At 41.9% G+C, this 16,351-nt stretch overlaps 2 protein-coding genes and 1 long non-coding RNA gene across 8 annotated transcripts in view; 1 reads left to right on the top strand and 2 right to left on the bottom strand.

Annotated features, from left to right (window-relative positions):
• Positions 1–1,675: 1,675 nt before the first annotated feature.
• ghitm (growth hormone inducible transmembrane protein) lies at positions 1,676–6,364 on the bottom strand. 2 transcript variants are annotated; one of them, XM_035612859.2, is made up of 9 exons: positions 6,236–6,364; positions 5,767–5,915; positions 5,001–5,103; positions 4,603–4,714; positions 4,359–4,500; positions 4,055–4,163; positions 3,627–3,815; positions 2,450–2,621; positions 1,676–2,257 (listed from the first exon to the last, which is right to left on the bottom strand). In XM_035612859.2, the coding sequence occupies exons 2-9, from the start codon at positions 5,896–5,898 to the stop codon at positions 2,170–2,172; spliced, it is 1,047 nt and encodes a 348-aa protein (XP_035468752.1). In that variant the 5' UTR covers positions 5,899–5,915; positions 6,236–6,364; the 3' UTR covers positions 1,676–2,169. The 2 variants fall into 2 exon arrangements, with proteins under 2 accessions (XP_035468752.1, XP_035468753.1); XM_035612860.2 differs by lacking the exon at positions 6,236–6,364 and having other exon boundaries at positions 5,767–5,961.
• Positions 6,365–6,989: 625 nt separating this feature from the next.
• Positions 6,990–15,908, top strand: LOC118287557 (carbohydrate sulfotransferase 3-like). 2 transcript variants are annotated; one of them, XM_047327660.1, is made up of 3 exons: positions 6,990–7,543; positions 11,628–11,843; positions 12,038–15,908. In XM_047327660.1, exons 2-3 carry the CDS (start codon positions 11,764–11,766, stop codon positions 13,260–13,262), a joined length of 1,305 nt encoding a protein of 434 aa, XP_047183616.1. In that variant the 5' UTR covers positions 6,990–7,543; positions 11,628–11,763; the 3' UTR covers positions 13,263–15,908. The 2 variants fall into 2 exon arrangements, with proteins under 2 accessions (XP_047183616.1, XP_035468751.1); XM_035612858.2 differs by lacking the exon at positions 6,990–7,543 and having other exon boundaries at positions 11,349–11,843.
• LOC124849422 overlaps positions 12,951–16,351 on the bottom strand; it is a 68,397-nt gene continuing 64,996 nt past the window's right edge. For 2 of the 4 annotated variants that reach the window (XR_007029830.1, XR_007029833.1), the window contains one exon: positions 12,963–13,087. This is a non-coding gene — a long non-coding RNA (uncharacterized LOC124849422). Of the gene's footprint in view, positions 13,088–16,351 lie in introns of all 4 variants that reach the window. The other 2 variants (XR_007029831.1, XR_007029832.1) reach the window with 2 other exon arrangements.

Raw genomic sequence — 16,351 nt, 5'->3', positions numbered from 1 at the left:
CAGTCGAAAATTGAGTGAGATGTTTTGATCGTTCAACCGTCCCCCGTATCCGATGACACTCAAAAGCCAGAAAAACGTCGTACTTTTTTTAATTTTTTGACACATTTCACACTTCGGCCTCACAGGAACTGAACTTGTTTTTGCATCAGATCGTCTTCCGATCACGTTTTCACCGTACTGATGTGACTCACTTCGGGTCGCACACTTGTACCTTCCTGCTTTCAAAGGTGTAAAAATAGAGTGTGAAATTCGGTGACACACTCGAACGTGTCACTGAATGGCAGCCAATGCCAAATCTGCTCTGTGAACAGAAATAAATGTTGAATCCATGGACTGCTCGTTGTTTATACATGCACAAATACGACTATCCCTCTCCCAGTGAAACCTCGTTGAAAATATTCAAATTGGAATTATATGGAGACCAAATAGTTCTACAGCTACAGAAAAAACTTTTTACATATGAGCACATTATATCACGAGGAATCAATTCAAGCAAAATCAATTCAAAAATGTACTGAAACACTTGTAGAGTCAAAGGTTAAGCCTGAAAACTAACATATGTTTCTGTGCGATAGGACAAAGCGCTTGAGAGGTCAGAGTTCTTAATGTGGGTAAAAATTGTTACATTTTAAGCATGACAAAGCAACACACACTCCCATGTCCTCTTTAAAGTCTCTCCCTCTCTCTCTCACACACACCGACTCAAGCCTGCATTAAGCACTAAAAACCATGGACCTGGACCAAATATTGGTCATCAATCTGACAGAGGACGACTTTTATCCCCAGTAATGGCAGATCTCTGCACGCTGAAGCTTTCCCCCCAATCTCATCCATTATTGCCTTCTTTATCCCTCCCATCTGCAGGGTTTTTTTTTCTTTCTACAATTCACAGCATGCATGAATCATACCTGTCATAAGCATGAACATGATCCGAGAGATTGAAAACACTGCCCGGCAGCTGTGTGCTCCATGTGTACAGTATGTGCTTTAAACGAAGCACCTGCACATTTACAGATGTTAGCATCTGCTGCGAGTGCCCTGGTTTGGAGGTTTAATTTTAGAGGAGCGGGCAGATGGTGGACAAGAGGATTACCATGCTAAGCCTTTGTCATCTGCTGCTACACACCAACTTGTTTGTAGGCAAATACAAGGTGGACCCCCGCTGGTCACAAATACTGCTTTTCTGTGTGACATATACGATAGTAAATTGTTTTATCTTCTAGGCTCTGGGTTATTGATGGGAGTGAAGAAGAATTAAAAAAATGACACCTTGTGGTTCTAGGAAATGAAAATAGGCATTTCTTAACTACTTTCGGAAATTTGTATGAATTTTATATCAATCGATTGGAAATACTCACTCAAATTACATTTATTAATGAAAAAATTTGTTAAGCATTTTTTACTTCCTATATTTAAATTAAAAGAGGTATTTTTCCACTTAATGACTGTCATAGTAAGAACTGAAACTGAAGTTGCTAAAATGGAATTCGGCCCATAATTATAATAATTTTTCAAGACCTGTGATTTCCCTTCTGTGACAGGTCAAAATATCTTCAGAGAAAAAGGCCAAAGGACTCACATCATCTCACGCCCTACTCGATTTTAACATAACTTTGCCCAAATAGTTAAGTTTGCGGACAACAGCAACAACTGGCAAAAAAGCATCTGGTAAAAGCACCTTTTACTTGTTTATTACGAGATTCCATTATTGAAATGAAGTGTATATTTTCTCAGAAATATATGAACTAACCTCTTTAACCCACAACAGAATCGAATTTCAGTGTATAATGGAGTAGGTACATACAGAATAGTATACGTAATTTGTTGAGAGTGTGGTGATTCTGTTGCATGTAATCCTTAAACATTCAAGAGGAAAATAAATAGAAAACATTAGGAACAAAACAAAGGACATTGGAGCCAGGTGAAATAATGTTGACAGACAGATTTAAACAATCTGTTAACACCCATAACCTGGGACTGGGGCTGGCAACATGCACCAGGGAGCGCAATCCTCATCTTCACACACTTGCAAAGTATACGTGTTTATGTACTAGTTAGATAATATCTGCCTTTAAGAATGACACCTGGTGTTTTGCTGCTAGCATTAAAACATGGCTTTGTTCAGCTCTGTGAGAAGTGAAACTGAAGTTGAAGTCAAAATGTCGCCGTTCACTTCTTTCTGCCGCCGCCGCCGTTCGCCAGAATCATCACCATCCTAATGAAGATGTTCATTGTATCCATGTAAATCCCCATACACCTGCAAGATGATGAAGACGAGAAGATTCACACTTGGTGCAGGTGCATACAGCGAGAAAATATTTTAAGACATATCTATTCATATATGTGCATATTTCCAAAGGGTTCATCAACTTTGTTTCTGAAACTAACATTATTCAACACAAAACTGCATTTGAAGTGTTCTTCACTGAGATTTCCTGGAGCAACTTACGCATTGATGGGATCATATTTCTGTACACCGTAGAGTGGGTGTGTCTCCGCCCTCTTGATGACTTTCTGTGTATCATAGAGAAGGAACATGCTGAACAGGACCAGGCCTCCGTAGATGGCCACCGAGTAAAGCCCTGCTCCGAACGCTGACGTGGGCGGCAGGAACATCGATCCTGGAAAATACAGGAACATTTTCAGTGAGAGTTAAAGAGCAGTTTGTGGGCAGGGGTGGATTCATAGTTATAGCATTAAGACCTGACTTATTATTTGGTGATCTACTTATCATATGTTTGTAGTGGAATTTGAAAAATCCACACTACAAATAATGCTAGTTTACAAGATAGAATCATAATTTGCATGATGATAATCCCCACTGTGTTCAGAAACTGAGCCATCCCAGAAATGGCACTTTGTCACGGCTGCCAGATTTCTGTCCACACAGTAACTGTCACCTAATTATATTTTTTACACATCTGATGAGCTGAATGTGAAAAAGGGGAAAAGCTTGTCCACACACGAGATTTTTCTGAGTTCTTTTGTTTCTTCTGTCTTTTTAATGGTAAAGTAAATTAAAATGTTTGAAGAAATACCAAGTGTTGTTACACTATCTGACAAGCACAGACATTATAAAGTCTAATAAAGGAAGTCTTAATATCTTTAGAGTTAAATTTCCATGAACGATAACCAATTAACAGATTATTTATTAAAAGTATAATAATCATAACTAGATATACTATTGAAGCCTGTAAATGAGTACGCACCATGCTCAAAAAAATATTCAGCTATGTATTACTTCACGTCAGTTATGTGCTGCAGTTCATGAAAATCAATTCACACGGTGCTCTGACATTCTCCTTTTGTATGACATCGAAGTAAAGTCATTTACATATATTCAATTTGGATTGTGTGAAAAACAATGCCATTTACTTGTCATTACTGTGTCTTATAAATTCTCATTTTGTGAAAAGGTATAGTGGAATAATGTTTATTCACAAGTACACATTATCTCATTTCAATTTGTGACATTTCACTATGATTTTCACACTTTCACACTTTTTCACACATTACTAAATGTAATCACTGGTAAACACTGCAACATTGAACCATTATAATGCAAAATGGGAGATAGTCTATATACAGGGTGTTGGTTTATGAGATTGTTCCGGCATTATACTAACCAATAGAGGAAGCGAAGACCACTCCAAAGCCGACGGCCAGCGGACCACCCATATTGAGGAACTTCTCGCTCGGGGCACACATGGCCACAGTGGACAGACCTCCCACGATGCCTGCTGTGTACCAGGCGGCCCTCATCACAAGAGGCCCTCCCAGGAGAGTGAGAGGGGCGATGACGGCGCCCATTACACCTGATTAATGAACACAACAACAAGACGGCTTAATACCACATTCAAGACAAGCAGCAAGTATCTGTGCCATATGTCTATGTCCATGTAGTATATTAAATACAACTGTAGCTGTTCCTTGCTGAGCCTTTACAGGACTGCCATCTAGTGTTACACTTAGGCAATTACACAAGAGAAATAACAAAGTTGAGTGGGACCACATTACAGAATAATACTTGTACACAGGACATGGTCCTACGAACCTGCATGGAGCATCCAAGCAAGGTGTTTGGGCATTGGGCTGTGCTCATATGAAATGGTCCTGACCAACATGCCGGCACCAATCACTGCTGCAAAAGTCGCTCCAATCGCCTGGGTAAAAACAAACAGCAGCTTTTCATATTAACAACTGTGAATTCTTATAAAAATGTCAATTATTTTACAGCAACTGCTGAAAAGTGCAGTTTTTACAAAACGATCTCAGTGGTGTTTAGTCTTCAATTTAATTTAAAGAAATAAATGTCAAAACCTACATGCGTGTCGAGTGTATTGTGTTATGAAGCTTACCAGCCAGGATCCTCTCATCATCAGACCCATGAGTGCCGGTGTCCTGCTCACGGCTACAGCTGACAGAGCGGTTAGTCCAACACTGCCTGCAAAGTACATGTAGGTGGAGTGGATCCTGTCCTTCACATACTGAGGCCAGATCCTGCACAGAGAAGAACAGGCCCAAAAAACAAAGAGTCAATCATGGACACTTTCAAATAACCTGTGCTTTCAAAACAAAGTTAAAGAGCAGCCGGTTACTCACACTGCTTTCTCAATGGCACCAATTTCATTGGACATGCCGAGTCCATAGTAGCACAGAGCTCCAAGACCAACTGCAGCACCGCCAGCCAGAATGATTCTTCCCATGCCATCAACTAGGGATGTAACAAAAATGATTTTATCTCATGAATCTGATCAGATGCGCTAAAACATTTTAAAGACCAGAACTGTATCTTTAATGGATAAAGCGGTAGACGATGGATGAACTGTATCTGTCAGAGGTATAATGTTTTTTTCTGGTCATGTAGTGGTAACTTTGTTCACCATCGAAGAAGGCTTCTGAGGATTTACTATATATTTTGGTATATTTATTTTGACTGTTTAAGACAACAGGAAGCAAAAAACTACCATTAAACGACTTGAATATGTAACAGTATTTACTTCGGATGGCGGTATCTGTCGCCGGCTCAAACGCTGCTTCTTTGAGCTGGTCTCTGGTCGTTTTCCCACGGCGAAAACCAAATCTGGACTTGGAGGAAAAACCCTGGAAATAGAAGAACAGGCATTGAAACAAACCTGCAAATACTAATTAGGTGTCCAGCTTTTATTACTTATATGTGAAAATAATCGGAGAGCGAGCAACAGACATCAGTCAGTTGGCCTTCAGTGCTTCAATGCAATGAGTGCATTCATCGCCATACATTTCATATACTGTCCTATTGATAACAACTTCCTCTTAGAGGAAAGATCAGATGCGCTAAAATGAAAACTAGAAGGACTGGTTATTTCGTAGCTCAAATTTGCACCCCATCAGTGAATGGACAGTTTTTTGTAGCCTAGTTTGAAACATCTGAATTGCTGCCCACATATCTAATTTTGTAATGATGGGAAGAAAATTTGGCTTCCGCTAGTTACTTTTCTCTCTCCCAAGACACTAAAGTGGACACTAAATACCATGTTTAATAGAGTTTTTTCTTTTTTCTTTTTAACCACTACACCATATCATAATTTGTGTGAATCAGCACCAAGAATATTGGGTTTCTTCAAACCCTAGTCTACTGTTGTCCCAGACGTAATGATAATGTCATATTAATGAACAGTGGTCGCGCGATGGAGATGATGGAGATGATGGAGATGATGGAGATGATGGAGATGATGGAGACGATGGAGATGATGGTGATCGTCTGGTGGGTGATCTTGACTGTACCTGTTGGGGCCTGAGCAGGGGTGGACAGGCCTTGAGGGTGGGTGCTCTCAGGGCCGGGGACCCCTGCATCAGCACGGGACGGAGCCCGGCCACGGGGAGAGTCCTCAGGCACGTCAGCCTCGCCACCAACATGTTGACTGTATATTATCCTGAGAGATGAACACTGCGTCAGTCACTGCCTGAGTGATTTGTTAAATGTTTATGTTAAAGCCACAACGCCGGTATTTAAACACGTTTGGGCAATACGGCAATAAAACTGCAATAAAAGTCAGTGAGGAGAGTCAACTCAGAAATCATAACATTGCAGTGTGGTTGAGTAAGCTAGCCATGGTTAGCTAACATGCTATGTTAAACAACCCGTGTTGCGGTTTTTCCTCCATAAATAAACCAACGTCAACAATACTAACACATTGTCTGTTGGGTGGTTGCTACTTTCGGGAAATGTGGCTGTTAAATTGAAGTTACGTACCTGGAGAGCAACGCTCGTCGTTCACCTTCCTCAAGATACAAGTGCGCAAGTTACTGACGCAACTGTTTCGCAAGCTTCCGGAAAATTCTCGCTTCGCGCGTCATCGATACGCGACGGGCTTGGTGGGAATTGTAGTTTCTAGGTCGCTCGGCTCTTTCTGGTCATGTAACGTCGTGTATAGCGGTCGAAGAAGTGCTTAGATGCTTTACTAACGTTAAAATAGCAACATTGAAATGTTGAAAATAAAATATAAAAAGCTTATTAACAGCAAAGTCATGCACAAACGTTTTAATGGTAAATCGTAGTTAAAGTACCAGGGATGAAAGTGATGGGTGTTACACCATGACACGATATTCTAATTACTTTATCATTACTGATGAGGAAATTGAGGAAATGTAATGTGTTAATGTTGTAAATGACCAAGGTTCAATTAATTTGCTACGTACGAATCTATTGGAAAAAAAATATGTGTATATATATTTGATGAATTGATCTTATATGAAATCTGTAAAGTTACTAATTACAGAAGACACATAAATGTAATGCAGCATGAAGAACATTTCCCTTTGAAATGTAGTAGAGTAAAAGTATGAATTACCTTAAATGTAATACATATTTACATTTAAGTGCGGTAAGTACAGTGCTTAAGGGAAAACGTGCATCTCTAATATAACTTAATATCATATAATATAAATCGTGTCATAGACAGCATCTGTACTTATTCCGCTCCATGTGTATATACACGTTGGGGCGAACGGTGTGTTCTTCGCCACTAGGTGGATTGCTGCCATCGTTTTGTTGGCGCTACATCAACAACTAATAAAACCATACATTTTCCCTAAACAAGTGGAGTTTCAGACCGAAAACCCAATTGTTGACCTTTGACGGTGTTTATCACATTCTTTACACGTGCAGACCTATACGTTTGCTTTGTCGTCCTGTAGTTACACACTGCGACCTCGGGGGTCTGCGTGGGGTCCCGGCGGCGCGCCTCCTGCCCGAAGCTCCGCTCCCTTGGACACGAACTCTCCTCATGTGATTCCCCGAGTCGGGACTTCGTTGGATGGACCCCAGTGCTCCAGTTCACCGGGCGGCCCGACCTGCAGCCTCCTCGAACATGATCCCATCCGATCCACAGGTTGCACTCGCCAAGACTTCTGCTCCCGCTGCTGCTTCGGGGTTGGATTATTCTTCTTGGGCGCACGAGTGAAGTATCGTCTCGGGGAAGTGATGGGATTCATTTCTGTCCGGAGTCGCTCCTGGAGGAAACGGTGATCAACTTCACGGACTCCGCAGCTCATCATGATGGTGGGTATAGAAAACAGACACATAGATTTACCCCCATACACCTGCATGATAACAATTCATAAATAACCGAGACATATAGTAGCCCAGGACTGGCATATGAAATGAAACCAATGACAAGGCGACTTCAAAGTACAATAAAGTCACTCAACAGTTACTGTACCGTCGCTAATATCTACAGATTTTCTTTAAGGATTTGTTTTATTATGAAAGCGTGACTTCACTTTGGACGCCTCGTCCTTTTCACCTTTAAGTGCAACACCCCATTTCCAGGGCCCCTGACCACAGCACTATACAGGCCAAGTCGTTTTCCCAATGTTTATAGATCCTTTTTCATAATCTAACAGCAAATTCACCGCTGTAGATTTACGGCATAACCATGCATTCATATATTTGTTTTAATGTGACGTGTAAAATTAACTAATTGTTCCAAAAATCCTTCTCTCTGTCTCTCTCTCTCTCTCTCCCACACACACACACACACATCCCTTCACTCCAACAGTGTGATGGATAGAGCTTAAAGCCTAAGGTGACTTCCATTTCTTGCCAAACTAATTTATAAAATTTTATGAAATATCATTCATAAATGATATATTAAAATTCATAAGCAACGGCACTTCATTAAACTGGCTGGTAATAATAACAACAGCGTTTCATGAAATCAGATAAAAACACTAAAACCGCCAGTCAAACAGACCAAAAAGAGACTTTCCTTGTTTTAACATTGGTAAGTGGCCAAAGTGTACAACAAGACTCTTATATCTCCTTATATAGACAATAACTCTCTCTTATCACACTATACATAATTTGTAGCACAGAGTTGATGTATAAAGTTTGGAGTTTATCATGATTGGCGGTTTTGGAGATTTTTTCTAAAAAGCTAAATTTCGATGAAATAACCAGATGGGAATGACATAAGAGTTTTTCCTTGCTAATTTCAACTGTTGAATGATAGTTAATGATAAAACATAGAGAGATACCACAGTATCTTTCTGTGTATTATCAAATATTGTAGTATCGCCAAACTCTAGTCCGCCATTATATTTCAAACATTTTTTACCCTATTTTTTATTTTTTTTTGTATATCAGGACTCATTCTCCTATATTTACTGTATGACACATACATAAATCGTGTTTGGGAGATGATGAAGTGAGGGGAAAAAAAATCCCATTCATGGTGTTGTAATGGGATCCTGTGTGACATACTGTATATTCGCAACACACAATCTCAAGCAAGATGGGCTCGGCTGGCTGCTGTTTAATTTGTCTTCACATGAGATGTACATTAAATAAAAGGCAGCTATTAAAAGCCTTTGTAACAAGATGATAAATAGCGCAGTGGCGGTTTTGTTATGAGCAGATGATCAAACGTGTCATATGCCTCAGTGGTTAGTGAATATTCAAGAATGTCAGCTCATGTGTGTTTTTCTTTCTTACTTTACACAGCAGATGCAATAAACCGAGATAATTGGACTACATCTAATTTACCATATAAATGAAAAAAACCTCAGACCACTTATTTTCTTAATGAATTGCTTTAGATTTTTGTTTATTTCAAATCATATCCTGAGAAACCGTAGCTGCTTAAACACATGGTCCCACAGAACTAGAACAAAAAATGCTGTAAATGTCAGTAACGGTTCCCTCATCTGATTCGTTAGGCTAAATCATTTCAGTTTTTGTCTTAATTTGTTCAGGTACAGTCACTGCTGGATGAATATTCTGCAGTGTAGCTGTGGTTCTACTCACATCTTCAGTTGGTTTACTTGGACAAACTGCGACTGTATTTGCCCAATGTAAAATGACAACTGGGCGCTTAAGTGATTTCCTCTGTTGCAGCCGACGCTCTGACCAGTCCTACATGACTTGACACATTCAGGGGCTTTAGTCACTGACCCAAGTGACGTGTGAATGACCCGGGAGTTTATGTTCTGCGATCCCAGCCCACAGGGGGTTTTAGAGTCACTGCTGTGTAAAGAGACCTTTGTGGTTGTGGCATGCGGCAGGGTGGTGCAAGATGGAGCTCATTTTTCCTCTCCTGGTGAAAACGTGTCTCAGCGTACAGGCTGTTCACCTTTTCATTACACGCTGTTCCACGTCAACAGTGCTCTAAACTTGCCGTACCCCTCCCAGAGAATTTCACAGGCAGCGTCCAACCGTTCCCTGTGTTTAGACTGTGGTCACTTGGACTGGTTTCTCTGCTCAGGACAGAAGCCCTGGACAGAGGTTGCAACAGGATGTGAGAACTGGACCTCCAGATGTCTCACAGAGACACTCAAAGATGTTCGAGGCCCATCACAATTCAGAAAAATGATGGTCATGTATCCGGCTTTTCACTCACAGTGCTAGTTGTTTCGTGTCAGGCGCGAGAAACTGGCTGTGGCGAGTGAAAAGGCTGGTTCTGTTGCCTGTGGCTCCGCTGATTAATAGCAGCAGTTTCACTAATGTCGGCCCCAAAGCTGCAGTCGTTTAACAGTGATCCATACGGAGTCGCAGACACTCTCAGGATTCTGTTCGTGGCACCTGACAGAGCCAATAAACAAATGTCTTCACCACCCCAGATGTGTGATTCACGATTTAAAACAAACTACTGTAGATCTTCTGTGTGCCTGCTTATATTTTTAGTGGAGACGGTCTTGTTTGCTCTCGCCGTGTTACTGCCCCTTTCACTGACAGAGGAGGTGGGCAGGATTATGTTAAATTCCAAAGATTAGTCAGGGATCTGAGCCAAAATTGGACGAATATTAATCCCTTAGGAATGTGCAAGATATTCCCTAATAGGCATCTTTAAAGCCACCCGTGTCTCCATTTGACTACCCACTGTCTGCCCTCTTTAGACTTATAAACATACCGAATGGCCTCCGGGCTCGCAACTCTACAATTTATGGCTCTCCCCTTCAGTTTCAGCACTGTGCAGTTACACCTCTTAGCATTTGCACATGTCCCAGTCAGGACTTTGGAAGTACAAAAGCATATTATGGGGAAGCAGCAAGTCATTAGCCCTTCACCAGATGGTCTACTGTACCAGTAAGACATGTCACTGAGGGCCCCTGTTGAAAAGATCTCCTCCCAGTCTTGACATGGAGGAGCAGCTGGTAGTTTGAGCCACAGGCAACCCTGCTACCTATCAGTGGGAGGGAGCATTATCACTGTCACCCAGACGACTCTGACTTTTAAAGCAAACAGCGTGGAATCAAAGTTTATTCAAAAAGACTGTGCAGTCTGTCCCACATATTCAAATATTTCTTCGATATGTCAACTGATTTTTATCCAAAATTACTTTTGGGTACAAAGCACAAATTTTACTTGTTTCTGCAGAACCAAGAGCCTTTTTTCTTACATATAACAGATTGGTCAACAGTTACACAAAGTGTTGACTGATGGGTCCAAGTCTAAAAGATTGCTTAGTCATCACCTCTGAGAAAACACCTCATTATCTGGGCTGCTCGTCCTTATGAGGAAAGTTGTCACTTGACACATTGTTTTTCTGGCATTTAAGAATCTGCAGATCAAGTTGTTCTCTCGCTCCTCTCGTCGAATGTACCATTTCTAACTAACTAAGTAATATGCTGTACGGAATATATATATCACACCAAGTATTGATAACATGGACATGCCAGTTTCCTTTAACACATTTGTGCCCTTCCACAAGGACTAAGTAAATACAGTGCACCATCTTTCAGTCTAGCATGGTGGGTGGGCATGTTCCTGACATGCACTGGTGCACTTAAAGATAACAAGGACTTCCTCGTGGGAAGGTTTGGCTTAGATACCAGCCATTTTCCAATCTTACCTTCTCAAGATATGATATTTTTGTCACCGAGTTAATCTTTGGCTTGATGCCTTCGTCACCTAAGACAGGAAGAAAGGAGTCATAGGAATGAGATGATCCCCCATGTAACCACGACTGTGACGCAGCATCACAGTGCAATTACACATACTCAAAAATAGACTTTCAACTTCCTGATTTCCATTAATAGTTAGAACAAATACCTAGAAAAAAAATTTGAGACCAAGTAGAATCTAACAGCCGCGCTCAGATGTGCAAAATGTGTAACTGACATGTTGATGTGCATTTCATTTACAGGGTGAAACATCGCCTACAGCGAGGAATACAAATAACCGGAAGGCTCTTTAAGAAGGCGACTGGAGACTTGCGAGATTGGCAGAACCTATTAAGAAGCAGTCTGTAAAAGCATATCCCGACACAGCTACATCCAAGAATGAGGATCAAATACACCATATCCATTGTCTTTTTTGTGGCACTTGTTATCATTGAGAAGGAAAACAACATTATCTCAAGGTAAGTGCATTTATGTGATCAATGGTGCGTGTTTTTAGTTTCCAGAAGGTTTGTGTATGTTTAAACACATATTTTACAAAAACACCTATAGCAACACAACATTGTATCAAATATTGAGGTAAATACTGTAGGTTGATTGTCAATAATGTTGACTTTGAATGATGATAAGACTCTGAGGTTCCTCTCACACTCAGGGTGTCAGATAAGCTCACCTTAAAGCAGACTCCCCGGACGCCTCTACAGCCAAGTGGCTTCTCCCACATACTGCTGAAGCACAATGGTTCCTTTACCTCACTCGGCAAGATTGACTCGGCCTTCACGCTGATGAAGCGGCGCCTGGAGAACTACAGCGAACACCAGGAGGTGATGACAAGGGGCAGGAAACACATCCTCCTGCTCGCCACCACCAGGACGGGTTCCTCGTTCGTGGGCGAGTTTTTCAACCAGCAGGGCGACAACATGTTTTACTCGTTTGAGCCTCTGTGGCACGTGGAAAAGATGCTGACACTGGACACCGGAGGCACCAACGCCACAGCGGCGGCCAAGGCGTACCGCGACGTGCTCCGGCAGCTCTTCCTGTGCGACTTCTCCCTGCTGGAGAGCTTTATCGACCCCCCCCCTGTGGACCATATCACCACCGCCCTCTTCCGCAGGGAGTCCAGCAGCTCCTTGTGTGAGGAGTCGGTCTGCAGCCCCTTCATCAAAGGGGTCTTTGAGCGCTATCACTGCAGGACCAGGCGCTGCGGGCCCCTGAACCTGACCATGGCGTCTCAGTCCTGCCTCCAGAAGGAGCACAGGGCCATCAAGTCCGTGAGGGTGCGCCAGCTGGAGACCCTCCGTCCTCTGACGGAGGACCCACGCCTCGACGTGAAGTTCATTCAGCTGGTTCGGGACCCCCGGGCTGTGCTGGCCTCACGCATGGTGGCCTTTGCAGCCAAATACAAGAACTGGAAGCAGTGGGCTGTCGGTGGGGATGTGCCCATTGAAGATGACGAGGTGAGGAAGCTGAAGGGAAACTGCGACAACATCAGGATGTCTGCAGAGATCGGCCTCAGGCGACCATCGTGGCTTCGTGGACGTTACATGCTGGTGCGGTATGAGGACATCGCTCGGTTTCCCATGAGGAAGGCGACGGAGATGTACAGGTTCACTGGAATCCCGTTCACTCCACAAGTGAAATCCTGGATCCTGAAGAACACCCAGGCGGCGAAGACCAGCGGCGTCTACTCCACACAGAAGAACTCCTCGGAACAAGTAGAGAAATGGAGGTTTAGTTTACCTTTCAAAATAGCCCAGGTTGTACAGAAAGTTTGCGGGCCAACGATGAAACTTTTTGGGTACAAATTTGTAAGCAGTGAAGAGATGTTAACAGATAAGTCTGCAAGTTTGATTGAGGATAAAATGTTCAACTTTTCATAGACTAACTGACAGGAACTCTGAATCCTGATGCAGGAAAAACCTGCAGCCTTCCTGAAAACTCTGGAATGACTGATATTTATTGGGGACTTTTATCCTGATGCAGAGAGCTTTATTTTTTTTCTAACTGTGTGCTATTTAAAGTTTTTTACTATTTAAAATAGTTTGAAGAATAAAATTTATAGTTGAGCAAAAAGTATATATCAAACTTTTAAGTATTGAAGCAAGGATGTTGACATTTTACATACAGTATGGGTAAGGTGAAAACAGGAGGCCAGAGTATCTTTGTTTTTGCACTCCGGACTATTTTCTCTTTGTAACGCAAACTGTGTTTTGGGCTTGTCCAAAAGGTCCTAAAGATGATAGCTGTGTGTTTGAGGAATATATGAGCAGTTTCAAAGACTTCCAGGATCCTCATTCTTTATTATTTGTGTCCGTCAACTCCTGAGTTAGTAACACAATCTGCTTTTACACCAAAGAAACTTGAAAAAGAGTTGTAATGCATAGCCAAAAAATGAATTGCTTTGTATTGCAACGCTCATGGCAGGAAGAGGAAATGTGCCAATGTTTTGCCAGGTTATTTCTATGCATGAGATGTAAATGAAATAATGTTCCGCGCTAAATGTATTTATTTCTTATCTTTGCTTAAAAAAAGTTATAATGACTCCAGGTCCGAATGTGCTCCACTGGTTCTTTCCCCGTCTGCAGGGGATTACTTTACTTGCACACGTATGTAGTAGTTTGCTGTACATGCACGTTCCAAATTGGCCAAAAAATTGTTTGAAGTCCTCTTGATTGGAAGGACCCTTTCTGTAAAACAGATGTTTACACTGCTACTGAAAGCAAACATTCCAACTGCAGCTGGTTTGCAGGATTGTGCGAGGTTTGTCAGCAGGTCCCTGTCTGTTGACACAAGTCTCTTGGCTGGTGATAAAAAGGGGCCCCGATGTTCCGGGATGGCATTTTGCTGATGTTCCAGGTATGGACTTTTTGCAATTTGTTTGTGACAATAAACCTTCTTTTACTAACTCATTTGTGTTCATGTTTGGGCACAATTTTACACAGCAGCGTAACCATAGCAAACCCATTTGTTTTCAAAGACTTTTACACCCAGCTGACATTAGCGCGGCTCCTTCATTTTGTCATGAGTTATTTTTTTTTAACGATTTCAGTAGGATCCAAAAATGTCTGTTAAGATATTTCAGTCTGGACTAAAGTGGTGGACCAATAGACCACCACAGTCTTTTACTGTTGTTGTCCCATATTGCATTGGAGTCCAAGGGTCGTATTTTGAAATAAAACAACTCATCTGAACACATCACCAAACCCCACCTCTCAATTCGACATCTGAAAAGTCGGCCTGAGCATCAGACGAGCAGTTCTGATACCGAAGTTTACTGCGGCCTTGAAATCTTCCTGTCATTTGTTCCATTACTGCTCACGACTGGTTCACATTCATTTTTGTGCATAAAAGAGTTTGTTGGCGTCTTTTTGTGCTTTGTGCAAGAAGAAAACAAGGAAATCTACAAAAGAAACATTCACAGTTCATGTCATAGCTTTAGCTGGGAAACAACCGCACTGATTTCCGAGCCTCTTTACTGTTTGTCTGACTGGTTAATGGAAGCGCCTCATGCTTTTTTTGGGACCTTTCTAAACAAAATGTTTAGGGTTCCTGCAGACTGACTGGTTTGTCTCTAAGGCGGCAGGAGGGAAGGATACTGCCGAGGCAGCTGCCTTGACTTCCAGTGTGTTTACCACTGTGGGCCTGGCTATTTAAGTCTCCAAACCTAGTAATTACCCCAGCTTTTACATATAACGTGGTCCAAATCTTTTTCGTCCACCTGACCCCACCCACTTACAGAAATACAGAGAGGCTGTCGTTCATTCCGTCTCTCTCTCTCTCTCTCTTTCTCTCACTCACTTAATTCTCTTTTTATATTTAGTGACTTTTTTTTATTGAAACATCTATCCATTGGAGTTCTCACACACTGCTACGCGGAGCCACCTCAGTGCACTTGAAGTACATTCACTCCTATCAACAGATGATTATGTGGTGTGTTTGGGCTGGTTGTTCTATTTTGGTAAAAAGTGTTGCCAGGTCCACAGCGCCTCGGTGTCAACCTAATGGAGAGAGGTTCGGCATTCATAAACTCTTATATTGGAGTGGCTTTATGTGGCATGTGTGGAGGGTGGAGTCACTGTATGGTTGGGTAAAATATAGAATAACCACTTTCCACTGAATTAAAGCCTTCTCACCCCTCATCCCAACCTCCCACCCCCATCCAGCGGTGAAATGAGGGCATTTAGGTAACCCCACCCTCCAGCTCTGTTATATGGTACCCTGCCACATCAACCATGCAGGGTTTGAAATATGCTAAACAGAGGACCTCGAATGATGCCGTTGCCGTTAGATGTGTGATAAACAGACACCGAAATTGAGGTGATTCAGACGCATTAAAACTTGCGCTGATGCAGGCGATAATAATGGTTCAGGAGGAGACATAAATCTAAATTCACAGTAAATAATCTCGCACGGAGGAATGCAATTCATAAAAGTCAGGTTGTTGCATGTGATAATGAGGGCATGGAGTGGGTACAGAATCTCATTGCTCAAAACTAACTGCATACAAGTGAAGAATGATGAGGAGACAAATGAAGCCGTTTTAGTCTGCAGTGTAAAAGGTATGTACTAGAATTTTCACTATCATTAAAAATTCTCTTATCCTTTCTCCTCATTTTTCAACTATACATAGAACCTATATGGGCGGTTTTCCAGTATAATGACAGAAAATGCTCTGCCCAGACTTTGCAGAGGAAGCACTTTTTGGGCATCATCATGCTGTTTCAAATAAAATTCAGGCAGTAAACTTGTTCTTTTTGTTGGCATTTATTGACACCAGATCAGGTGTCACGTGAACTGTCGTGCAGACATTTTTCAAATTTTTAGCTGAAACAGGAAACGATAACCTGGGGATTTATTAGCACTGTTATTTTTTTTCTCCCCCCCCACCGACCATAGACAGACATCAAAGATCCAATGCGGTTTCGTTTCCCTGCCACGGCTGCACTGATGTGTTTGCTATCAACAGTTT

Source organism: Scophthalmus maximus, chromosome 16 (assembly GCF_022379125.1).
Source record: "Scophthalmus maximus strain ysfricsl-2021 chromosome 16, ASM2237912v1, whole genome shotgun sequence".
Classification (NCBI taxonomy): Eukaryota; Metazoa; Chordata; class Actinopteri; order Pleuronectiformes; family Scophthalmidae; genus Scophthalmus; species Scophthalmus maximus.
The sequence above is the reverse complement of the archived record's forward strand: the minus strand, read 5'-3'. Positions and strand labels throughout refer to the sequence as shown.

Excerpts from the sequence above, each read along its gene's own strand:
- LOC118287557 (XM_047327660.1), top strand. The coding sequence starts at position 11,764 with ATGAGGATCAAATACACCATATCCATTGTCTTTTTTGTGGCACTTGTT. Across the intron at positions 11,844-12,037 it reads GAAAACAACATTATCTCAAG|GGTGTCAGATAAGCTCACCT; the intron begins GTAAGTGCATTT and ends TCTCACACTCAG.
- ghitm (XM_035612859.2), bottom strand. The coding sequence starts at position 5,898 with ATGTTGGTGGCGAGGCTGACGTGCCTGAGGACTCTCCCCGTGGCCGGG. Across the intron at positions 4,715-5,000 it reads GACAGATACCGCCATCCGAA|TTGATGGCATGGGAAGAATC; the intron begins GTAAATACTGTT and ends TTACATCCCTAG. Across the intron at positions 2,622-3,626 it reads GGTCTTCGCTTCCTCTATTG|GATCGATGTTCCTGCCGCCC; the intron begins GTTAGTATAATG and ends TGTATTTTCCAG.